We start from the raw sequence: 25,678 nt of genomic DNA, 5'->3' as shown, positions 1-25,678 counted from the left end.
TCTCTCAGATGTATGTCAAAAGTGCTTTTCTTCATGGTGATCTACATGAGGAAGTCTATATGCATCCACCTCCTGGGATAGAGGTTCCCTCATGGCATGTATGTCGTCTCCGTCGAGCCTTGTATGGTCTCAAACAAGCTCCTCGTGCTTGGTTTGAGAGATTTGTTTCTGTCATCAATGCTTGTGGTTTCTATTCTAGTGATCATGATCCTGCATTGTTCATTCATGTTTCTTCACGAGGACGCACGTTGCTATTACTATATGTTGATGACATGTTGATTACAGGCGATGATCCAGACCATATTACTCATGTGAAGGCGTATCTGAGTAAGGAATTTCAAATGTCTGACTTGGGGACACTCTGATGGAATAAGTCTTGAGCATCTAGAGGACAGCCTGCTTTTGACTGTCCTCTGTAGTCCTTTAGCATCTAGAGGACAGCTTGACTGTCCTCTGTAGTCTCTTTAGCATCTAGAGGACAGCAGTCACTTTTGACTGTCCTCTGTAGTCGCTTTAGCATCTAGAGGACAACAGTCGCTTTTGACTGTCCTCTGTAGTCTCTTTAGCATCTAGAGGACAATCCTGTTGTGTAGTGTGTGTGAGAAGGTGTGGTAGTGCAGCCTCTAGGGCTATAAATATGTGTCCCCAACCCCTCTAAGGGTATGGCATTGTGTAGTGTTTGAGGAAATAAACAGAAAAATTGCCCCAACTCATAGTGTCATCCTCTTGATGAGAGTTAGAGTCCCTCTACTTACAATTGGTATCAAAGCCAAACTATCCTGCAGCCTAAACATCTCGTGCTCATCACCTTCCCGCGCCTCTCCCCACACTCAGTCGGCAGCAAGAGCTCCAACTGTTCCTTCCTCCCCTGCTCAGACGAGCAGCCTTTCGTCTGAGACAGCCTCTTCCACACGCAGCGACCCTTCACTAGCCCACCATGTCCCTACGCTCGGCCACTTCGAGTGCGCGGCGCCAGCAGGAGGCCGAGGTCGCCGCGGCACAAGAACGCGAGCGAGCAGCAGCAGCGGCTGCAGCGACAACGGCGAGGGCAGCACGGTTGGCAGCGGCGGAACTGGCAGCGGCGAGAGCGGAAGTAGAAGCAGCGGAGGCGGCGGATGCTGCACGTGCGGCGGCAACAGAGCTCGAGGTTCTGCGCGGCAGTAGAGCTGGCAGCTCTGCTTCTGTCGACGACAACACCGACGAAGAGCTCAGGCTGGCGAGGGAAGCAGCGCGAGAGCAGGCGGCACAGTGGGCAGCCGCGCATCCCCATGGGGGCGCGCGTGGCGGCAGCCCGGATAGGCGTCGACACGCTGACGGCGCTCCAGGCGGGGGCGCACGCGGCGGCAGCCCAGACGGGCGTAGACGCGCCGGCGGTGCTCCCGGCGGCGGTGACCGAGTTGACGGAGATCGCGGCCTCTACAGGCGGCGCGGTTCTCCCTCCCCGGATCGGTACCATGGTCGCCGCATGGCCCAAGCCATTGTCAGGGACATCGGTCCCGGCGGTGGGTGGCCTACCCTCACCAAGACCAACTACGTCGAGTGGGCCGCGGTGATGAGGGTACGGCTTCAGGTTCGCCACATGTGGGAAGCAGTTCGTTACGACGACGTCGACTACCACGAGGATCGGCGGGCGCTGGATGCCCTCATTGCTGCAGTCCCGCCCGAGATGCAGTTTTCGCTTTCCCAGAAGCGGACTGCCAAGGAGGCCTGGGACGCCATCGCTGCGACCCGCATCGGCAGCGATCGGGCCCGCAAGACCACACTGCAGGCACTTCGCAAGGAGTGGGAGAACCTGGCCTTCAAGCCAGGTGAGGATGTTGATGACTTTGCTCTCCGCCTCAACACTCTGTTACAGAAGATGGTGCAGTTCGGCGACGACACCTACGATGAGGAGAGAGCTGTTGAGAAGCTCTTCCGTTGCATCCCCGAGAAGTACAGGCAGATTGCTCGCTCGATCGAGTCTCTGCTAGACCTCTCCACGATGACGATCGAAGAGGCGATTGGTCGCCTCAAGGTGGTCGACGGCGACGAACCACAGGCTCTCTCTGGGCCTATCACTATCGGCGGGAAGCTACATCTCACTCGGGAGCAGTGGGAGGCCTGCCAGGGTGACAAGAAGAAGGGGGAGTCCTCCTCGACACGAGGCCGCAAACGCGGCAAGCCGCGCAAGGCGCGTGGAGGCGCCCAGGCCGGGGCGCGAGGACATGCTGAGGGTGGTGCACGTGGAGGTGCCCAAGGCGGCGCTGTCGGCAACAAGAAGCCGACACGAGACGACGGCTGCCACAACTGCGGCAAGCTTGGCCACTGGGCCAGGGATTGTCGACAGCCACGACGTGGCCAGGCCAACGTCGCACAGGCGGAGGCAGAGGAGGAGGCCCTGCTCCTGGCACATGCAAGCATCGAGCCATCTCCAGCGGCACCGGCCGCAGCGGCACTCCTCCACCTTGATGAGTCGAAAGCACGTGCTTTCCTCGGCGACGGCTCCAACAAGGACATGATCGAAGGATGGTGCCTCGACACCGGCGCTACTCATCACATGACCGGCCGACGGGAGTTCTTCACCGAGCTTGACTCTAGCGTCCGAGGCTCCGTCAAGTTTGGGGACGCCTCCGGCGTAGAGATCAAGGGCATCGGCTCAGTCGTCTTCACCGCCGCGTCCGGTGAGCACAGGCTGCTCACCGGAGTCTACTACATCCCCGCGTTGAGGAACTCTATCATCAGCTTGGGACAACTGTGTTGAATGGGAAAAACCCCTAACCCTAGAATAGGGTTGGGCAGTGTATTAATAGACCAAATAACTGGGCCAGGCCCATTACAAGAGACGGGTATCTAACACCCCCCGCAGTCACAACTCTATCCTGTACAGATGTTGAGACTGGATCGAAAGTCCAAAAATACACTCGACTTTTACCCCTTGGTGAAGATGTCGGCGAACTGCAGCGTGGTGGGGATGCTGAGAACCCGAACGTCACCGGCAGCGACACGCTCGCGGACGAAGTGCAGGTCGATCTCCACATGCTTCGTGCGCTGATGCTGTACGGGGTTGGTGGAGAGGTAGACCGCGCTGACGTTGTCGCAGTAGACGAGAGTGGCGCGCTGGAGGGGACTGTGGAGCTCGTGGAGGAGCTGGCGCAGCCAGGAGGCCTCGGCCACGCCGTTGGCCATAGCACGGTACTCGGCCTCAGCGCTGGAGCGAGAGACGACGGGCTGACGCTTGGCGGCCCAAGAGACGAGGTTGGCGCCCAGGAACACGGCGTAACCGGAGGTGGACCGGCGCGTGTCGGGACAACCAGCCCAGTCAGCATCGGTGTAGACCACGAGCTCCGACGTCGGGGATGGTCGGAGAAGGAGGCTGTAGTCTAGGGAGCCGCGGAGGTAGCGCAGAATCCGCTTGAGCGCGGTGAGATGGGGCTCCCGCGGAGTGTGCATATGCAGGCACACCTGCTGGACGGCGTAGGCGATGTCGGGCCTGGAGAAGGTGAGGTACTGGAGCGCGCCGGTGAGGCTCCGGTAGGACGTCGTGTCGGCGACCGGAGGCCCGTCGTCCTCAGAGAGCTTTGCCTGAGTGTCGACAGGCGTGGAGCAGGGCTTGCAGTTAGACATGCCAGCCCGCTCCAGGATGTCGATGGCGTACTGGCGCTGGTGGAGGAAGAGACCCTGAGGCCGGCGCTCGGCGGTGATGCCGAGGAAGTGGTGTAGGGGCCCCAGGTCCTTCATCGCGAACTCCCGCTGAAGGGCGACGATCGTGCGGTGTAGAAGGTCGGCGGTGGATGCCGTGAGCACAATGTCGTCGACGTAGAGCAGGAGGTAGACGGTGTCGTCGCCGCGCCGGTAGATGAACAGGGACGTGTCCGACTTGGCCTCAACAAAGCCGATGGAGGCCAGGTAGGAGGCGAAGCGACTGTACCAAGCCCGTGGCGCCTGCTTGAGGCCGTACAGGGACCGATTCAGCCGGCAGACCAGATCCGGACGGTCAGCGTCGACGAAGCCGGTGGGCTGGCTGCAGTAGACAGTCTCCGTCAGAGTGCCATGGAGGAAGGCATTCTTGACATCGAGCTGATGGATCGCCCAGTCGCGGGAGAGGGCGAGGGAGAGGACGGCGCGAACAGTGGCGAACTTGACGACGGGGCTGAATGTCTCGTCGTAGTCCACTCCGGAGCGCTGTGTGAAGCCCCGAAGGACCCAACGGGCCTTGTAGCGGTCGAGGGAGCCATCCGAGGTCAGCTTGTGGCGAAATAGCCACTTGCCGGTGACCACATTGGTGCCTGGTGAACACGGCACCAGGTCCCAGGTGTGGTTGGCCAAGAGGGCCGCGTACTCCTCCTCCATAGCACGACGCCAATGTGGGTCGGCGAGGGCAGTGCGAACGGAGGAGGGCACCGGGGAAGCATCGGGTGGAGTGCTGGACGTGTCAGCTGCCAGGATCAGCCGGTCGACGGGGCGAAGAACGCCAGCGGCGCGCCGAGTCACCATCAGGTGGACGTGTCCGGGGTCGCGGTGGATGGCGACCGGGTGGTATACGGACGGCTCGGAGCGGACCGCCGGAACGTCGAGAGCGGCGGGTGTGGCCGGCTCGCGGCGGTGATAGACGACGGCGGGGTCGGCGAAGCGGGTCGCGCTCGTCGACGGGCCCGAGTCGGGGGACGCCGAGGTAGTGGCGTGGCCGCGGCGGTGGTAGACGAGCGTGGGGTTGGCGAAGCGAGCCGGGTTCGACGGGGCCGCGCGTGGCGCAGGCGGGGTCGACGGGGCCGCGCGTGGCGCAGGCGGGGTCGACGGGGCCGCGCGTGGCGCAGGCAGGATCGACGGGGCCGCGCGTGGCGCAGGCGTGGTCGACGGGGTCGCGCGTGGTGCAGGCGGCGTCGACAGAGCCGTGCGTGGCGCAGGCAGGATCGATGGGGCCGCGCATGGCGCAGGCATGATCGACGTGGCCGCGCGTGGCGCGGAAATGGGCGCGTGCTGTGGCGTCGTGGCTGCACGAGGAGCAGGTAACGGCGCAAGACGAGGCGCCAGGGGTAGGGGGGAAACCGAGTCGGACTCGAGGAGGGAGTAAAGATCGGTGGGTGGGGTGGAGCCTGCAAGGGGAAACACATCTTCATCGAAGACGACGTGACGAGAGATGATGATGCGGTGGGAGGTGAGGTCCAGGCACTGATACCCCTTGTGGTCAGGGGAGTAGCCGAGGAAGAGGCAGCGAGTAGAGCGAGGAGAAAGCTTGTTAGGGGCGGTAGCGGAAATGTTAGGGTAGCAGGCACAACCGAACACACGCAGGTGGTCGTAGGAAGGGGCTGTGCCGTACAGGGCAAAGTGAGGTGTAGGGTGGCTCACCGCCTTCGAGGGAAGACGGTTGAGGAGATGTGTGGTGGTATGAAGGGCCTCTGCCCAGTAGGTGGCAGGGAGAGACGCCTGAAAGAGAAGGCAGCGGATCATGTTGGTGGTGGTGCGAATCATGCGCTCGGCCCGGCCGTTCTGAGCAGAGGTGTAGGGACACGAGAGACGCAACTGGACGCCGTGAGTGAGGAAGAAAGAGCGGAATGCGTTGTTGTCGAACTCGCGACCATTGTCGCACTGCAGGGCACGGACCGGGCGCCGGAACTGGGTGGATACCCAGGCGAAGAAGTGAGTGAGGGTGGTAAACGTGTCGGACTTCAGCCGAAGGGGGAAAGTCCAAAGAAAATGGGAGTAGTCATCCAGAATGACCAGGTAGTATTTGTAGCCGGAGAGGCTAAGGACAGGAGATGTCCAGAGATCACAGTGGACAAGATCAAAGGCTTGAACAGCCCTGGACGTGGAAGTGGAAAAGGGAAGACGGGAGTGACGGCCGAGCTGACAAGCATGACAGAGGCGCTCAGAAGAGCCCCGAGTGTATGATATGTCGGAGTGGCCGGAAAGCTGGGACATGACGTCAGGTCCAGGGTGCCCGAGGCGACGGTGCCAAATGGCGGAGGAGGTGGTGGTAGTAGTAAGTACAGGAGATGAGGCTACTCTGGTGTGGGGAGTGGAGGGCAAGTGAAGAGAATAGAGGGGGCCGGAGCTGTCACGGCGACCGAGCACAGCATGTGTGGGAAGGTTGACGTATGGTGAGGCCCCAGGGGTCGAACTCCATAGAGCACTGGTTGTCACTAGTGAAGCGACGCACCGAAAGGAGGGGATGAGTCAGTCCGGGAGCAACAAGGACGTCGTTAAGGCAGAATGGTCCTGGAAGAATCGATGTACCTACTGAGGTGACCGGGAGGGTGGAACCGTTGCCGACGACGATGGAGGTAGGATGTGAGGGGTGGGGTGGATGGGAATGGAGTAACGAATTAGTGGTGGGGGTAGTGTGGAAGGAGGCCCCGGAGTCAACCACCCAATCGGTGGTGGTTCGGGAAGGTGGAAGTGGCGAAGGAAAGGTGTGAGCGGAGAGGGCCAAAGAAGGTGCCCCGAAAGAGGCACTAGAAAGGGAGGGAGATGACACGGGCTCAACCGCTAGGGAGGCGATCGCAGCACGTGGGAAGACAAGCGGGCCAGGCACGTGACGACCCGCCTGAGGGTGGACCTCGACGCAGTCCCGAAGAATAGGGTTCCAGACTGGATCGAAGGACACGAACATGCCCCGAATGAGCTGGCCGTCGTGGAGGAGAACACGCACAGTCACGAGAGCGGCGGGCGAGGTAAAGCTCATGGCAACCGGTGCAGGAGGGTCGAGGCACTGCTGGAGCCGGGGCGTGGTCAGCCGGTGCAGGGAGGCGTGGACTGGACAGCCGGGCGCGGAACAGCAGGGGCGCGGGTCCTCCGGGCGAGGGCTCCCGGACGGCGCGGGGTCGACGGGCGCGAGCAGAAAGGGCGCGGTTGCCGGTGGGGGCAGCAGCGCCTGAGCTGGTCGGGGGAGCTGGCGGCGGCTGGGGCGCGGCCTGCAGGGGGCGGCGGCTGGGGCGCGACCTGAGCAGCGGGCCGCCGACGCGGTGGAGAAGCGGGGTGTCGGTCGGCCACCGCGGGGGAGCGGCAGCGGGTCGCGCAGGGGCAGGGGCGGAGGTAGGCTGCCGCAGCTGCTGCTCCCGCAGCCCCCGACGCAGCCGGCCTCGACGGCCTGGGCGCGCGCAACGGCGAGTGCGAGGAGGTGGTCCGGAGGCCCGAGATGGCGACGGCGCGAGCAGAAACGCCGGGCGGCGCCGACCAGCAGAGGAGGGCAGAGAAGACCGGCGCAGGGGGCAGACCGGCGGCTGAGGGCGCGACAGGACCTGTGGGTGGGGGCGGCGCGTGGGGAGAAGGAGCGCGCGGCTGGATGCGCGCAGGTCGGGGCCTGGGGTCGCGGTAGCAGGGCCGGTCGGGCGCTCGGCCGCGGCGGTTGGCTCCCTGGCGCGCGGCGGGCAGCAGGGCTGCTGGGCAGCGGCGGCGGCTGGAGAGCAGCAGGGCTGCTGGGCAGGGCGCTCGGCCGCGGCGGTTGGCTCCCTGGCGCGCGGCGGGCAGCAGGGCTACTGGGCAGCGGCGGCGGCTGGAGAGCAGCAGGGCTGCTGGGCGGCGGCGGCGGCTGGAGAGGAGAAAAAAAACTACAGTGGCTCTGATACCATGTTGAATGGGAAAAACCCCTAACCCTAGAATAGGGTTGGGCAGTGTATTAATAGACCAAATAACTGGGCCAGGCCCATTACAAGAGACGGGTATCTAACAAACTGGATGAGAACGGTTCACGCGTGGAGGTCGAGCACGGAGTCATGAGGATCTGGGATCCCTCTCGTCGCCTTCTTGCCAAGGTACGCAGGAGTCCAAATCGGCTATACATCCTCAATGTGAAGGTGGCACAACCTTGCTGCCTTGCTGCTCGTCGAGACGACGGGGCATGGCAGTGGCACGAGCGCTTCGGGCACCTTAACTTCGAGGCCCTGAAGCGGCTCAGTGCCAAGGAGATGGTACGAGGCCTGCCGTGCCTTGACCATGTGGAGCAATTCTGCGATGTCTGCGTGTTGACAAAGCAGAGACGGCTCCCCTTTCCCCAGCAGCAGGGGCCTCCATGGGCCTGTGCAGGCTGGGCGACCGCACAGGGCCCCCAAAGTTGAAGGGTCCCCAAGTTAATCTAAAACGCCAAGGTAGACATTCAGCAGCTTCTAATTTTCTAGGTCATCAGTTTATCACCTCCCACCACGGCGTCATTCTAACTTCCAGTTCCACAATAGCCGGCGGGACTGCAAGAGCCGAGAGCGCGCGGCCAACGCCGGAGGCCAGAGAGACTGCGGGAGCGGGAGCGCGCCATCGACCCGTCGTGCCCAGTGCGTCAGTGCCCACCGGCCACCGCCAAGGCGACGTCGGCCAGCCGCCAGCCGTAGAGCAGAGTACGTAACGTACGCATTGATAATTCTATTTTTCAGCAATTCTATTGTCTGCTCGTCTACTTGTCTAGTTGTCTTATCCTATTTTTTAATAATTAATGATGTTTTTCAAGTAAAAATTATGTAGCAGGTACAATACTTAGACTACTACTATAATTTATAATATAGTTTATTGATATATATTACTATTTTGTTATTTTGCTAAGTTAAACTAGGCCTTATCTATTATTTAGCACGGGGCCTCTAATTCCTTCGGGACGCGCCTGCCCAGCAGTCGAGCTTCCGAGCCAAGGAGAGGCTCGAGCTCGTGCATGGGGACTTGTGTGGCCCGGTGACACCAGCCACACCGGGAGGACGACGCTACTTCTTGCTGCTCGTCGACGATCTCTCCCGCTACATGTGGGTGATGATCCTTGGCAGCAAGGGAGAGGCTGCGAACGCCATCAGGCGTGTGCAGGTCGCTGCGGAGGTGGAGTGCGGCCGCAAGCTGCGCGTGCTGCGCACCGACAACGGCGGCGAATTCACGGCGGCTGAGTTCGCGTCGTACTGCGCGGATGAGGGCGTTCAGCGCCACTACTCCGCGCCGTACAGCCCGCAGCAGAACGGCGTCATCGAGCGGCGCAACCAGACGGTTGTGGGGATGGCTCGGGCTCTCCACAAGCAGAGAGGAATGCCAGCTGTCTTCTGGGGAGAGGCGGTGGTGACAGCGGTTTACATCCTCAACCGCTCGCCCACCAAGGCTCTCAACGGGATGACACCGTACGAGGCTTGGCATGGGCGCAAGCCGGCGGTCTCTCACCTACGGGTCTTCGGCTGCCTCGCGTTCACCAAGGAGCTTGGCCACATCAGCAAGCTCGACGATAGGAGCACCCCGTGGGTGTTCATTGGCTACGCGGAGGGCTCAAAGGCCTAACGCATCCTTGACCCAAGAACACAGCGTGTGCGCACGGCGCGCGACGTAGTGTTCGACGAAGGGCGAGGATGGGCGTGGGACAAGGCGGTGGACGACGGCACGACTCCGACGTACGACTTCACCATCGAGTACGTCCACTTTGAGGGAGCTGGGGGGAGTAGGCAACCCTTCTCCGAGCAGGTCTACCCCAGCCCCCAAGTCTCCACCGACTCCAGCGCCAAACTCTCCAGCTCCTGCTACAACGAGCTCTTCACCACCACGCACTCCAGCCACGACTCCGGCTACAACGAGCTCTTCGCCACCACGTACTCCAGCACCGACGGTACCCTCTCCAGGAACGTCCTCTCCGACACCAGCTCGTGTCGAGCACGACCCAGTGGAGCTCGTGACCCCTCTGTCCCGCGACGAGGAGCGCGTCGACGCGTGCTACGACGGCGAGCCGTTGCGGTATCGAAGGGTGGAGGGCCTTCTCATCGACCCGTCGGTGCCAGGCCCTGCATCTCGCATTCTGGCAGGAGAGTTGCATCTTACATGCGACGATGGTGAGCCTCGGTCTTTCGCGGAGGCCGAGAAACATGCGGCTTGGCGTGCCGCGATGCAGTCGGAGATGGACGCGGTTGAGACGAACCGCACCTGGGAGCTCGCTGATCTCCCTCATGGTCATCGCGCGATCACCCTTAAATGGGTGTTCAAACTGAAGAGGGATGAAGCCGGCGCCATCGTCAAGCACAAGGCTCGCTTGGTGGCACGCGGTTTCCTACAGCAGGAGGGGATCGACTTCGACGATGCTTTCGCCCCCGTGGCACGGATGGAATCCGTGCGACTCCTCCTTGCGCTGTCAGCCCAGCAAGGCTGGCACGTTCATCACATGGACGTCAAGTCGGCGTTTCTTAACGGCGACTTGAAGGAGGAGGTCTACGTACACCAGCCGCCAGGTTTTGCGATCCCTGGCAAGGAGGGCAAGGTGTTGCGCCTGCGCAAGGCTCTCTATGGCCTGCGACAGGCACCGAGGGCGTGGAATGCCAAGCTGGATTCCACGCTCAAAGGAATGGGTTTCACGCCAAGCCCGCACGAGGCGGCCATCTATCGGCGGGGCAATGGAGGAAGTGCCCTGCTGGTGGGTGTCTACGTCGACGACTTGGTGATCACCGGCGCCAAGGGTGCAGAGGTGGCAGCGTTCAAGGAAGAGATGAAGGCCAGCTTCCAAATGAGTGACCTGGGGCATATCTCCTTCTACCTGGGGATTGAGGTGCACCAGGGAGACTCCGGGATCACACTTCGCCAGACCGCCTACGCCAAGCGCATTGTTGAGCTGGCTGGGCTCACCGACTGCAACCCAGCTCTCACTCCGATGGAGGAGAGGCTGAAGCTGAGTCGCGACAGCACGACGGAGGAGGTGGATGCTACACAGTACCGGCGTCTTGTGGGGAGCCTTCGCTACCTCGTCCACACACGGCCTGACTTGGCATACTCCGTCGGCTACGTTAGTCGGTTCTTGCAGCGACCGACGACGGAGCATGAGCAGGCTGTGAAGAGGATCATCCGCTATGTTGCGGGGACTCTCGACCACGGTCTCTACTACCCGAGGTGCCCTGGGGAGGCACACCTTGTCGGGTACAGCGACAGCGACCACGCCGGTGACATCGACACTAGCAAGAGCACAAGCGGGATCCTCTTCTTCCTCGGCAAGTGCCTCATTAGCTGGCAGTCGGTCAAGCAGCAGGTGGTGGCCATGTCCAGCTGCGAGGCCGAGTACATAGCGGCGTCCACTGCTTCGACTCAGGCGCTCTGGCTGGCTCGACTGCTCGGTGATCTCCTCGGGAGAGACACTGGAGCGGTGGAACTCAGGGTGGACAGCCAGTCCGCTCTGGCATTGGCCAAGAACCCCGTGTTCCATGAACGGAGCAAGCACATCCGGCTGAGGTACCACTTCATCCGAGACTGCTTGGCAGAAGGGAGCATCAAGGCGCGTTACATCAACACCAAGGATCAGCTTGCAGACCTGCTCACCAAGCCCCTTGGGAAGATCAAGTTTGTTGAGCTTTGCTCCAGGTCCGGGATGGCCCAACTTTCTCACAAGACGACGCCCAAGACTTAGGGGGAGAATGATGGAATAAGTCTTGAGCATCTAGAGGACAGCCTGCTTTTGACTGTCCTCTGTAGTCCTTTAGCATCTAGAGGACAGCAGTCACTTTTGACTGTCCTCTGTAGTCGCTTTAGCATCTAGAGGACAACAGTCGCTTTTGACTGTCCTCTGTAGTCTCTTTAGCATCTAGAGGACAATCCTGTTGTGTAGTGTGTGTGAGAAGGTGTGGTAGTGCAGCCTCTAGGGCTATAAATATGTGTCCCCAACCCCTCTAAGGGTATGGCATTGTGTAGTGTTTGAGGAAATAAACAGAAAAATTGCCCCAACTCATAGTGTCATCCTCTTGATGAGAGTTAGAGTCCCTCTACTTACACACTCAGTTATTTTTTGGGCATTGAGGTTTTGCAGACTCAAAATGGTATTTATCTTTCTCAGGCCAAGTACATACAAGACCTTCTTGATCGTTCTGGTCTTAGTGATACTCGCACCGTTGCCACGCCTATGGATCTTCACTTATCTCTTCGTCCGACTTATGGGACACCTTTGGAGGATCCATCTCGATATAGACATCTTGTTGGCAGCTTAGTTTACCTTACTGTCACCAGGCCAGATATTGCTCATGCGGTTCAGATCTTGAGTCAGTTTGTCTCTGCTCCTACATCAGTTCATTATGGGCACTTACTTCGTGTGCTTAGATATTTACGGGGAACAAAAACACAATGTTTATTTTATGACTCAAATTCCCCACTTCAGCTTCATGCTTACTCTGATGCTACCTGGGCCAGTGATCCTACAGATCGTCGCTCCATTACTGGTTATTGTATTCTTCTTGAATCATCCCCTGTTGCTTGGAAATCCAAGAAGCAAGCTGCTATATCCAGATCTAGTACTGAAGCAGAACTTCAAGCCCTGGCTACTACTACTGTTGAGATTATCTGGATTCGTTGGCTCTTGGCTGATCTAGGCGTTTCTTGTGACTCGCCTACACTTCTTCGTTGTGACAACACTGGAGCTATACAAATTTGTCATGATCCAGTGAAGCGTGAACTCACAAAACACATTGGTGTTGATGTCTCATTCACTAGATCTCATTGTCATCACAAGACCATTGCTCTTCAATATGTGCCCTCAGAATTACAGCTTGCGGATTTCTTCACAAAAGCACAAACTAGGGCACAACATCAGTTTCATCTAATCAAACTCAATGCTTCAAATCCTCCACTTCCGCCTTGAGTTTGACAAGGGGTGTTAAGGCCCATAAGGCTCATATATTATTGTCTGCCTATATATATGCTACAGTACCTGAGGGGGCCATCATCTCGCCTAATCCAGGTTAGTCACAAGGGTATCTTTAAGCGTCAAGCCTTACCCGCATAATATGCAGAGGCTGGGGCTCGAACCCAGGACCTTCCGGTTACAGACGGTAGGCTGTACCGCTGCACAAGGCTCGCCCTTCCTAGTTAGCGTGATTAAAATAAAATAATTGTTGACCGCTCTTATTTCACGTATGAGACTCAAGATAGGCTCGTCGTGAGGGGGAGTGTTGGAATATAATATAAGTTAATTGCTTACCTCTTCTTATCAACTTAAGATTTTTCATTGAATTGGTTGGTACATACAACTTAATAGTGTTTTTAAGTGTATATAGGTCATCCTTGTTCTTGATAAGCAATAAAAATACAAGCTTCACCACTTGCTAGTCAATGGCCAGTAGTGTGGCCACAACAGAGGCTTGTTTCTACAGTGGAATTCAGTAGGGACAAAGAAGTTTGACTTTTCAAATGATTATCTAAACAAATGCAGAAAAATGGTGTGTACAACTGTAATTGCATTTCGAAACTGTGGAAGAACAATATGTAACCATCCATAACCAGTCCTACCATAGAGTAAAAATCCTATAAGTTTCCCAACAAATAGGCTACATCTGGATTTACATTTTCCTTTTTGGTTAGATATCACTGTTAGTTATTAACGCTTCTATCTATCATCCTTCAGGTCAGTTTGGGAGTTTTTTTTAGCGAAAGGACCTCTAGCCGAATTGGTTAGGTGGTCTGAGTAGCACTCCTTAGGTCCTGAGTTCGAATCCTAGTGGGAGCGAATTTCAGGTTGAGGTTAAAAAAGGTCACTCGTTGGTTCTTCTAGTTGTGTGCACACGAGATGGACTGGCCTATGGGGGGCGGATCGTCATGTAGGGGCTGGGAAAGCTCAAAGCACGAGTAAAGTTTCGGCCTATAGAGGGCGGACCCTCATGTTGCGCGGAGGACCAGCTTTCGTGACCTTTCTCGGTCGGGACTCCGATTGAGCTTCTTCTTAATATAATACCGTGGGGCGGTCTTTCCCCTACCGGCCGAGTTTTTTAGTTTGAGAGTTTTTCCCTAAAATTAATTGCATTCCACAAGAAAAGGGAGAAGAGTTAGGATGTCAAACATGAGTGCCAACATAGAAGATGAAATGGTGTTACCTAAATAGTGAATGCATAGGGTGTCCTGACCATCATATCTTGGAGTTTGGGTCCGAGAGAGTTGAACACAATGATATAGAGTAAGTGGCTGCAAAATTAAACCTCAGGCAATTATAGAGTTCAAAGTTATGTCCATAACATGTTGGCATGTTGCAATGTACATACCCAATGAAGTAAAACAGCAACAGGTGAATGCAGGGGAAGGGATCTCCACTGATAATATGCTTCCCAGCTTGCCAGGGCCGAAGACACAGGATTTTTAGGCTCTGGTATTTACAAAAATGGGATAATGCAATGAGATAAACATACTGCAAATCACTGCAGTAAAGCTAGAGATGTACCTGCACAAGGGCAGAGGGAGCTTTGCAAGTTCCATTCAGCTTCTACGCTGTATAATTGCAGAAAGAGAAAAAATAATTACAAGATTTGATGAGACTAAAATAAGAAGTAAACTCAAACCATGCCATAATTTGTTTCATGAACAATCAGATAGTGAGATCTTAACATAAAGAAGACATTGAGATCTTAACATAAAGAAGATAAAATTTCTATGCAAGCCCTACAGAGTGAAGAAGAGAGAACCACTTGTGAAATGGCTTAAAGAAAGGGGAGCCACTTGATTAGAGCCGGGATAGTCCTCTCGGCTCCCCCGCCCACCCCATCGTCTCTCCCGCCCACCCCATCATCTCGTCTCTCCTGCCCGCCACCTTGCTCTCCGCTCGAGTGCCTCCCTCGCCGGTGATCCTCACGATCCCGGCGTCCTCCTCCTCTGCCGCTGTGAAGGAGCAGTTCCTCTGCTCCATTGCCTCTACGGAGCCTGGCTTTCTTCCTGAGGCACCTCATCCCTCCCCCTCCTTGGCTGCTCTTGGCAATCTTCACCGTTCGGTGGGTCGTTCCAAGGTTGAACGGTGGCAGGAGACCAGTCCGTGTTCGACCGGTGATTGCAGCATCGATAGTTGTCAAGCTAGCCGCCCTGCCAGTTTTAAATCCTTCCGAGATATAGTGGTTTCGTCCCTTCCCGCTCCATGTGTTCAGGCTGGGGGTCGGAACGTGATTGCTGCAGCTCCTCGTATTCGCCTACATCAGAGGGAACACTTTAGGAGCAAAGCTCCTGACGCGGAAGGCTGGCAGGTTGTTCAATCCAGAGCAACGCGTCGGCATGTTCAGTCTGTGCACACCAGGCTAAGGTTTCCTGTAGACCTCCGAGGGTTGTGTTTCAACTGTCTCTCACCCTCCCATCGTGTGGCGCAGTGTCATTCAAGAACATGCTGTTTTCGCTGCCCGGAAGGTCGGGCACAGGTCATATCACTGCTCCCTTAGGCAAGAGCGGCTTCTGGCGGACCGTGTGTCAGTTTGGAAGCGGCTTCAGCATCCAGGCACTGATCAACTCAAGAATCCAATGAGGCCTCCGGCTCAGATGAAGGGATCTGCTGGGTCTAAGGCACCTGTCTGGCGGAGGATCTCGCCGCAGCCGGCAGGCTCTCAATCCCATGCAGTGCAGACAGCAGCTGTTGCGCAATCCAGTCAGGAACGAAAAAGAAGAAGGCCTCGCAATAGAAAGAGAGGAAGGAATAATGATGATAAGCCTGATAAGGACAGTCAGGGCACCGTGGAGTGACCTCTCCGGCGATTTTTCTGGATGATGGTCCCCCCCCCACCCACCGGGGCCTTGCCACCTCCCTGTGTCATGGACTGGTCTGATCGTCTTGGACGTGCAGAGTTTGGGTTGCGGTGTGCTGTTCTTGCTACGACAGTCTGCAACCATCCAGTGGTTCCTGTGGAAGCTGTTCGTGATGTGATTTCAGCAAGCTTAGATGTGGTAGTGGAGCAGGGCAATTTATGCAGAATTGGTTCAAAGGTGTTCCTTGTTATTTTGGAAGATGCTGATACAGCAGCTAGGCTGCTCAACAGCTCTGAGCATCCTCCTGAGAACGAATCCTTCAAACTTCATTTCCGTCGCTGGAGTAGGTTTTGGGAAGCTGATGCTGCATCTCTCTCTGAGCTTGTTGAGGTGGAGCTTAGTGGATTACCAGTGCATGCTTGGGAGGCAACAATTGTGGAAGGGCTTCTCAGTCCTTATGGTTGGGTGAGGCAGGTTCAGGAGGACACACGTAACAGAGTAGATTTCTCTTCGTTTAAGTTGTCACTGTGGTGCTTCAATGCGATGGAAATTCCAGCTTTCAGGGACTTGGTGATTGTGGAGCCAGTGGTTCAAGGTGGGGAGGCCACCTCCAAACATGCTCTTAGATACAGAATCAAGATCAAGGTTATTAGGCCAAATGGCCAGGAGAATTCCATGCCCAACAGTCTACGTCAAGGGATATTGAAGCAGAGAACCCAAGTTCCTTCTCTCATGATGGTGGTGCTATGGATGCAACGGCGCCAGTGGTGACTGATGGTGATGACAATCAGAAGGATGGATCCGTGAAGGTCTCTGTATGGGATCGATTGGGTCGATCAGCCTCCGATGTTAGCTGCAATGGCTACGTCGTTGAGAATGAGAGATCCTCTCCTGTGCTCAGATCCCGGATGCCTATATTGGAGAACTCTTCTCCTCCGGTGATGGCGGCGCAGGGGGAAGGTACCCTAGTGGCGTCGGCACCAATGGTGACTGGTGGTGATGACAATCAGAAGGATGGATCCGTGTGGGTCTCTGCATGGGATCGATTGGGTCGATCAGCCTCCGACGTTAGCTGCAATGGCTACGTCATTGAGAATGAGAGATCCTCTCCGGTGCTCAGATCCCGGATGCCTATATTGGAGAACTCTTCTCCGGTGATGGAGACGCAGGGGGAAGGTACCCCAGTGGCGATGGTTCCTCTCTTGACGAGTTCCAAGATTGGGGACTGTGTTGGTCGAAATCCATGTGGAAGAATTGAAGATGTGTTGGCTTCTTTGATCCCCTGCACAGTGCCCAATGCGACGTCTCTGTGTCCAGAATTTAATATGGAGAGTGAAGTGATTGTTGGGCCTGAGGTATGCTCCTTTGGACCTCCCCCACTCTCTGTAGCAGAGGAAGGAGGGTTACCTGCCCTATGTTCCCGGTCAGTCATGTCCCCTCTCCCTCTTGTTACTGCTTCAACCCCGCTGAAAGTGTATAAAAGACGAAATCTCAAGATTGATATTGCTAAGAGAGCAGATGAAGGAGAGTTGAGCGCTGGAGATGATCCCCAGTTAGATTCTGGTCCCCCTCAGGCAGCACAGGTAAACTCCTACACTGAAGATGTTGGACAGGTCATGCTGCTTTCATCAGTAGACAAGACTGCTCCTTCCACTATGTTAGATTGTGATCCAGTTGCTGCAAGAAGAGAGAATTTCATTGCTAGGGTCTCTATTTGCAACCGTAGTCTGCTACCAGCCTCGGCCATCCAAAAATGGCGACCCCCTAAGCCGGTGGTGGAATCTGCTCCTAGGCGCAGTAGGGGTGTGGCTGGTGCTGAGGTGGAATTCGGGCTTACTGACCTTCCCAAACACACAAAGAAGAAGGCACTATTGCATTAAAAACCCTGATGGCTGATTTGGTGACCGGGGATCCCAAAGGGAAGAAATCCTCTTGCTATTCAAAATTAAATTGCAAGAGGATTCCTCCCCCATGGATCCCATAGGGATCCCTAATCACCAAATCAGCCCTGAGGATTATCGTTGATGATGAAGGTATTAGTTCACATGCTCTAGAGGAGTATGCTAAACTTTTCCACCAACCATTATCTGATGAACATGTGGCTGCCTTAGCTGCCCTGTTTGGGTGGTCTGTTCCAGCCGATCTGAGTGATCCAGCACTTTCTTGTCAGTAATGTGTTGTTTGGTCCTTAAGGTTGTTTGTTCTACTTTGTTTCTATGGATCCAAAAAAGATCTTGTTCTGGAATGTGAGGGGGTTGAATTCTAAAGCTCGTCAAGATTCTGTTCGTACCTTGCTGGACTCCGAGCAGATAGATATTATTTGTCTTCAAGAGATCAAAATGCAGGTGGTTGATAGGGGAATTATTCTGTCCATTCAGGGGGGGGTGGGCAGTTTCTCTGATTATGTGGTGCTTCCTTCTATAGGAGCTAGTGGAGGTATTCTGATTGCCTGGAAACAGCAGGTTCGGGCTACTGGAAATCGCAGGTTGGGCAATCACATTGTTTCAGTTCAGCTATGCACTGGTGTGGGAACTCCCTGGTGGTTAACAGTGGTCTATGGACCTCTTCTTAATGAAGACAGAATTTTATTCCTGCAGGAACTAAGAGATTTTAGGACTGCTTGCTCTGGTCCTTGGGCTATTGGCGGGGATTTTAATCTTATTTATAAGGATGAAGACAATAATAATGGAAATCTGAATCGGACCTTGATGCGATGTTTTAAAAGGTTAATTGATGATTTGGCTCTTAAGGATATACCTCTGGTCGGTTGTAAGTACACCTGGTCCAATATGCAGATTTCCCCCACTTTGGTGAAGCTTGATAGAGTGCTTTGTTCAGCAGACTGGGAGGATCTCTACCCTAATGTAATGCTGCAGAGTTCGGCCTCTAATGATTCAGATCACTGCCCCCTGCTCCTAGGTTTAAATGACAATAAAATGGGAAAGAGGAGGTTTCACTTTGAGCCTTTTTGGCCTAAGCTTAGTGGTTCTCAGGAAGCTGTGCAAGAAGCGTGGAATTCTATCCCAGCAAATAATTGTTCCTTCTCTACTCTTGACTTAAAATTAAAGGCTGCAGCAAGGAAGCTTCAAGGTTGGAGTCAAAAGAAGGTTGGTCATGTTGTTTCTCAGCTAGCCCTGGCCAGAGAAATGCTGCACCAGTTAGAAATTGCCCAAGATTTGAGACAGCTACAACCAAATGAGCAATGGTTGAAGAACTGTCTTACCAAGCACTCTTTGGCCCTAGCTTCTCTCAAACGAACCATTGCTAGATCAAGGCCTAGACTGAATTGGTTGAAGGAGGGAGATGCCAACACTAAACTCTTTCATGCTCACGCCCGTCATAGAAAAAGAAAAAAATTCATTGCCAGGTTAGTGGACGATAATCGAGTTCTAACCAAGCATGAGGACAAGGCTGCTTTGGTGGATGGTTTCTTCTCAGATTTGCTGGGTTGCAGTTTGGATAGAGATCGTTCTATCAACCTGCAGGAGTTGAGTATTTCTAGGCATGACCTCTCGGGCTTGGATACCCCTATCTCTGAAAAGGAAATGTGGGAAACCATCAAGCAAATCCCCTCAGACAAGGTCCCAGGACCAGATGGTTTTACTGGTGGCTGTTAGACTGTGTGTGTGAGTGTGTGTGGGCCGGCACCACTGTTGGGCTGCCGGCCCATTAGGGTTAGGGTTGAGTCTATATATTGTAACCCCTTCTCTATGCAATAGAACAACCACTTTCATCATTCTACAGTGGCTTTTGTAAAGCTTGTTGGGACATCATTAAAACAGATTTTATGATGGCAGTCTCTGCAGTCTGGTGTAGAAAGTTATGTAACTTCAATAAGCTCAACTCAGCCTTTATCACTCTTGTGCCTAAAAAGGAAGGAGCTCATCTTGTAAAAGATTTCAGACCTATCAGTTTGGTGCATAGTTTTGCTAAAAATTTTACTAAGCTGTTGGCAAATCGTCTTGCTGGTCGTTTACATGATTTGGTCTCCCTCTACCAGAGTGCCTTTATTAAGGGGCGTTTTATCCAGGATAACTTCATGTTAGTGCAACAAACTGCTCGCTTTCTGCATAAGCGAAAGGATGCTAGTCTATTGTTCAAGCTAGACATTTCTAAAGCTTTTGATTCGGACTCTTGGCCATTTCTATTGGAAGTTCTGAGGCACCTTGATTTTGGACAGATTTGGAGGGATAATCATCAGTGGTCTCCTCTCTTCATCATCTGTGCGGATTGTGTTCAATGGGTCACCAGGAGACACTATCTTCTACAGGAGAGACCTTAGGCAAGGAGACCTGTTATCTCCTATGTTTTTTATTCTTGTAATGGATGTTCTAGGCCACTTGGTGATGGCAGCAGAAGTTGAAGGGCTGCTTCAATCCCTAACATCTATATCTCTTAACCATCGAATCTCTATCTATGTCGATGATGTTGTCCTGTTTCTTCGCCCTTTATCCCAGGACATCCGTATGGTCTTGGATATTTTGCAGCTGTTTGGAGATGCTTCTGGACTTCGAAATAATGTTCAAAAAAGTAGTGGCTTTCCTATTCAGTGTGGTCAATCTGAGGTTGAGACCTTTGTTGGAACTTGCTCTCTGCTGCAAGGGGATCCAACGGTGGGAGTAGTGATGTAAGCAGGGTTCTCGCGCAAGATGGCAATAGCTATGTTAATCTAGCCTCTCACGGGCACTGTGCGGGGGTATTTATAGGTGTCTGAGTGCCCAGCGTCCTGGGCTAAGGACACATGTGCCTTCAGACACCTAGATTATCCCCAGAATATTCCCATAAAGCGGGGTTACAGACTGTAATTACAGGGATGCCTTTACAAATTAGGCATGTAACGCGCAGCGGCCACGCAGGGCCTGTTACAATGGGCCGGATCACACGTGGGCCTCCATGTTGGACGAGGCCGCACGGTAGCGTGACCTCGTCACAGGTCTTCGTCCGATGTCGTATCTGGCGAAGGGTGTCCCTGCCCGTTGTCTTGTCTCCGTTGGACCAACAACCACGGCGAAGGCTTCGAGCGAAGGGTGGCGTCTTCGGGGAGGCTGCGATTGTCCTTCAAGGCCGCAGGTGCGGAGAGTGTCGTCTTCGCGGGCGCGGAGAACGTCGCCTTCGCGGGCGCGGAGAACGTCGTCTTCAGTGGCCTCTTGGTGGGTGGATTGGGTGAGGGCGAGGGCCTTGCCCTTTCTCGCGGCAAGTAGTGCTGCCTTCGCAGCCTCGTCAGCCTTCGAGCTAGCTTTCTTGGGTGCCATCGCGGGTGGTTTTTTCGTAGCACGAACGGTGGGCGCCAAATGTTGGAACTTGCTCTCTGCTGCAAGGGGATCCAACGGTGTGAGTAGTGACGTAAGCAGGGTTCTCGCGCAAGATGGCAATAGCTATGTTAATCTAGCCTCTCACGGGCACTGTGCGGGGGTATTTATAGGTGTCTGAGTGCCCAGCGTCCTGGGCTAAGGACGCATGTGCCCTCAGACACCTAGATTATCCCCAGAATATTCCCATAAAGCGGGGTTACAGACTGTAATTACAGGGATGCCTTTACAAATTAGGCCTGTAACGCGCAGCGGCCACGCAGGGCCTGTTACAATGGGCCGGATCACACGTGGGCCTCCATGTTGGACGAGGCCGCACGGTAGGGTGACCTCGTCACAGGTCTTCGTCCGATGTCGTATCTGGCGAAGGGTGTCCCTGCCCGTTGTCTTGTCTCCGTTGGACCAACAACCACGGCGAAGGCTTCGAGCGAAGGGTGGCGTCTTCGCCTTCGCCCCAACAACCTTACAGGAGATGTTGCCTTGTGAGATATCGAGCTTCCCTTGTAAATATCTCGGAGTGCCTCTCTCCTTGAAGAAGCTTCCGAGATCGGCCATCCAATATATCATTGATAGGATAGCAGCTCAGCTTCCGGGGTGGAAGGCAGATTTAATGAACAAGGCTGGCAGAAGAGTTATGGTGTAGTATGTTTTTACAGGAATGATTGTTTATTTGGCCATGGCCATTGACCTTCCTCATTGGGCTTTGAAAGCTATTGACAAGATTCGAAAGGGTTCTTGTGGAGAGGTCATAAGGAGGCTAGGGGAGATCACTGCGCTGTTGCCTGGGGAAGGATGTGTCGGCCCATAGAACTTGGAGGCCTAGGTATTTTTAGTCTTAGGCCTTGTTCGTTTCTATCGGATTGCACCCGGAATCGTTCCAGCTAATCAAAGTTTATATAAATTAGAGAAGCAATCCGGTTAGGAATCGTTCCGACCCACCAATCCGGCACAAACGAACAAGGCCTTAAGGAGATGAGCTGGGCTTTGAGAATGAGATGGCTCTGAATGGAAAGAACTAACCCAAACTGTCCTTGGTCAATGCTTCATGTTAAGGTTCCTGAAAAAATCAGATTATTCTTCTCCACTTTCTTTTATAGAGAGATTGGAAATGGGGCTACAACTCTGTTTTGGAAAGATAACTGGCTCCAAGGGAAAAACATTGGACAACTAGCCCCAAGGCTCATAGCAGCGGTGCCTAAGCGGAGTATTAATCAAAGAACAGTTCAAGAAGCAATTATAGAGGGCGGTTGGATTCGTGATATCAAAGGGGCCCTTTCAGTGGGTGTAATAGTGGACTACCTATCACTTTGGGATCTCCTGCGAGATGTTGAGCTGCAAATGGGAATGGTGGATAAACATGTGTTCAGGCTAGCTGCAAATGGGAAATACTCGGCAAAAGCAGTGTATGAATGTTTATTTCTTGGGTCTGTCTAGTTTGAGCCTGCGGAGAGGATATGGAAGGCTTGGGCTCCAGCTAAATGCAATTTTTTCTTGTGGCTAGCTGCTCTTTGGAAGTGCTGGACTGCTGATCGGTTGAGGAAGAGAGGCATGGACCATCCAGATCGTTGCCCCCTTTGGCAGCAAGAAACAATCGATCACCTGTTGGCCTATTGTGTCTTTGCCAGGGATTTTTGGTTTCAGCTGCTATTACAAATAAATCTCCAACAACATGCACCACAAAATCAGGATGGCAGCTTCATGGATTGGTGGGTATGGGCCAGCAGCCATGTTAGTGGTGTAGCTAAGCAGGGGCTGAATTCCCTAATTATTCTTGGTGCCTAGACTCTTTGGAAGCACAGAAATAGTTGTGTTTTTTATGGGCAGAATCCGGACCTGAATGTGGCTCTCAGGAAAGCTAATCAAGAGAAGGATGTTTGGGGTCTGGCAGGGGAGCTCTCCCTTCTTACTGCCCCTATCCTAGGTCTTTAGTTGAGTCTGGTTGAGCTGTTTTTCTCTATTTTCATTGATTTTTTTATGTATTGGTGTATGGGGCCGCCTTAGGTGGCTATGTCAGTTTGTATTGTTCATTTTGATCCAGCTTGGACTCTTTTTTCCTCTTAATATAGTGATGCGCGGTTCTCCTGCGTGTTCGAGAAAAAAGAGTGAAGAAGAGAGCAAGAATGCAACTACGAACCATGATTATTCAGATCAATCTATATAGAACCAAAACTGTGATTAAATAAATGAGGTAGAAAACAAGAATGTGCCCAGTGTTTCTGGTGCCAAATCAAAATGGCCAATCCACCATGTTTCTGGTTCAAATTTGATGACATAAAAGAAAACAAGCTGTGGGTGTAAAATTGAAATTAAGATATCTAGAAAGAACTGTCAATCAGATAAGGATTAAAATCTCATAACAGCATTGCAAATTGTTGCTTTTAAAAACTCAAAACAAAAAACGAGGGAGTGATAGAATTTCAGCAAAAAAAACCTTAAGCCCTTCAAAGGAGCAACATCTCGGCCACATATACATTCAGATTTCCAGAGTCCTTTTTGGTGAAGTTTGATTGATTGCAAAAATAAGCACCTTGCACTTGGGAATTCATGGTTCTAAAAAAGGAACAACTTGTGAGAGAACTAGATAATAATTAAGCATAAATGCATGAATCCTTTATCTGTATCAAATAATTGATGCATAATGTATATAATTAGCTTGTACAATAAAAAAGTAGAGAAAAAATAGACAGTCCATGTGGGCAAAGTGCAGTTTAGGAAGCAAGGCACTGAAATTTATAGTACCTTCCACCATGTCATTTCGAGGGAGGTAATAGCAACCCAGAAGATCTTAGCTATGAAAAAAAACAATGGGTACAGAAAAGTACCAGAGCAGGAGGTTCCAAGAATGTGAATGGAAACTGGCTCAGCGCATTGATGTGCCTCATTTGTTCTGCAAACCTTTCACATTCTTCTTTGTGAACCCTCCAATGTATAATCTGAAAGGTTTTGAATAGTATATACCAGTAAGAAAAGGCAATGTAAAAAAAAATAATAACAACATAGCATGAGTGCTTGGCAGATAAACACAGTTCAATTTTCTCCCTTAAGCACCGAACTTTTCTGGACCCAGTCAGTGGAGATCTCATCACAGGGACTTTCATTTGGGGTTGTAAAAGAGAATTAGAACTTCATTAGCAAGTTAGTATTTACCTTGTTTAATAATTAATTTATGTGATGTTGACAGTTGCAGTGTCATTTTTATGAAGCCAAAAAAAAAAGAAGATGAATGAATTCATGGACAATATTTCTTATACAATTTGTCAGACTATTGACAATTGCAGTGTCATTAGAACTTCATGAATGAATTTCTTATACAATTTGTCAGACTATCTTGAAGAAATGGTGTATTTCAAGATATGTTGTAACTTGTAAGTATCTAGAGTTACTATACGCCATATGGATTGCCGCCAGGATGAGCGAGCAGGGCATCTAAACAGGTTCCCTGGGGTTGTCCAGTTCTAGTGTTTGTGTGGCGCGGCTGTAATTAGGAGTGTTGGGTTCTGGCCCTTGCCCCCCCCCCACCCCCACCCCCCATGTAATGTTTCTTTCTCCTTCCTTAATGAAATGACACGGCTCTCCTAGATAGTTGTAAAAAAATAAAAAAATGCAAAGTGACCAAAACCCCACTTTCAGAAACTTCATTGACTAAGAAAAATAATCACTGCAAAAATGCAAAGTGAACTCAAAACTTCACCTATCTATCCTTGTTTGAATTCTAAATGAAGGAGTGAACTCAAAACTTCACCTATCTATCCTTGTTTGAATTCTAAATGAAGGCCATCACAATGGTGGCTGTGAGAAGCCAAGAACCAGGGATGCTCGTCAAGTATTATCTCTTCTTGTGGGCTGAAACATTACATGACGCATAGTTACACTGAACAGAATCCATTAGGCCAACAATTTTCTGCAGAATTTCACGTCCCAACTGCAAGAGCCACTACTATCTGTTACTACTATCTGTTGAGTTTGTGATTCAAATTCTGGAGAAGACGGCCAAGTTGGCGAGCGAAGCGGAGACCCGTCGCCGGGAGGCTTGGGACGGAGGGGTGCAGGGGGCTCCGCCCCCCGCGGTACGTATCGTTCCCTACTCACATTAGAGTTTCGCATCTATAAATTCACTTGTAATCCGCAGGAGATGTCACCTTATTGTAAATTTTCAGCGATCTGTAACCATCCGAAAAATAGTGATATTGCTGCTGTCCGGCACCCGTGATTTTTTCCCCTTCGCTTGGAGGGGTTTTTCCACGTTAAATCTGTGTCTTATCTTTGTTTGATCTACTTTGTGTCGTATTGATTCATAACACTATCCCCTCCGAATTTCAAGAATCCAAGAACAACTCCAGTTCCACAGATCGTCGGTGCCAACTTCCTCTCCTCCAAAACCCTCTTGAATGTCAAACGCAAGAGTAGTGTAAATGGTATGACCTACCTGGTGGACGCGGGAGCAGTAGGCGACGGCTCCGCAGCCGCCGCACCGCCGATCGGCGACGCCGCCGGCGCACGGCTCCGCGGCCAGTCCCTTCGCCGCGCACTCCATCGCCGAAACCGGAAGCCAACCCAGTCAGCCTGTTTGTTTCGGCTTGCCAGATTCCGACCGTGGGAATCGGCTTCTGCCACTCAAACACTTCGGTTGGAGTCCGATTCCGTGAAAATAGCTTCTACCAAAATCGTCCAAAATCAGAATGTAAAATCTGCGAATCGTCGGGACGGAAGAAATCGATCCTATCCTCTTTTATCTTTCACTACACCAAATTTTATAACGAGAAGGTATCTAATGCACATGAAATTTTAGTGCAAATGATGCACATATTAAATCATTATCACTTATTTTAAATCTAACGTTTATAATTGTTTGGTATATTTGCTAATGGCACTCTGCGATGTGATAGGTTGTAGTGGTGTAAAGTGTTATTTATAAATTATAATGATCAACCAGAGACGTTAAATCTGAAATGGATATTAATGATTTAATATGTGCACCATGTGCA

General features: G+C 52.9%; 1 protein-coding gene across 3 annotated transcripts in view; it reads right to left on the bottom strand.

The window, feature by feature from the left end:
* The window catches only part of LOC100284900 (MYND finger family protein), a 32,719-nt gene extending 7,283 nt beyond the window's left edge, over window positions 1–25,436 (bottom strand). For 2 of the 3 annotated variants that reach the window (XM_020540563.2, XM_035960622.1), the window contains exons 1-6: window positions 25,120–25,436; window positions 23,516–23,626; window positions 23,125–23,243; window positions 14,105–14,151; window positions 13,929–14,029; window positions 13,764–13,851 (exon numbers count right to left, since the gene is read on the bottom strand). In XM_020540563.2, the coding sequence (XP_020396152.1) occupies window positions 13,764–13,851; window positions 13,929–14,029; window positions 14,105–14,151; window positions 23,125–23,243; window positions 23,516–23,626; window positions 25,120–25,227 (574 nt within the window). In that variant the 5' untranslated portion in view covers window positions 25,228–25,436. The remainder of the gene's footprint in view (window positions 1–13,763; window positions 13,852–13,928; window positions 14,030–14,104; window positions 14,152–23,124; window positions 23,244–23,515; window positions 23,627–25,119) is intronic. The other variant, NM_001157795.2, reaches the window with a different exon arrangement.
* Between the last annotated feature and the right edge of the window lie 242 nt (window positions 25,437–25,678).

Source organism: Zea mays, chromosome 7 (assembly GCF_902167145.1).
Source record: "Zea mays cultivar B73 chromosome 7, Zm-B73-REFERENCE-NAM-5.0, whole genome shotgun sequence".
In the NCBI taxonomy this organism is placed as follows: domain Eukaryota; kingdom Viridiplantae; phylum Streptophyta; class Magnoliopsida; order Poales; family Poaceae; genus Zea; species Zea mays.
Note: the sequence above shows the minus strand (reverse complement) of the source record. Positions and strands in the feature narration are given on the sequence as shown.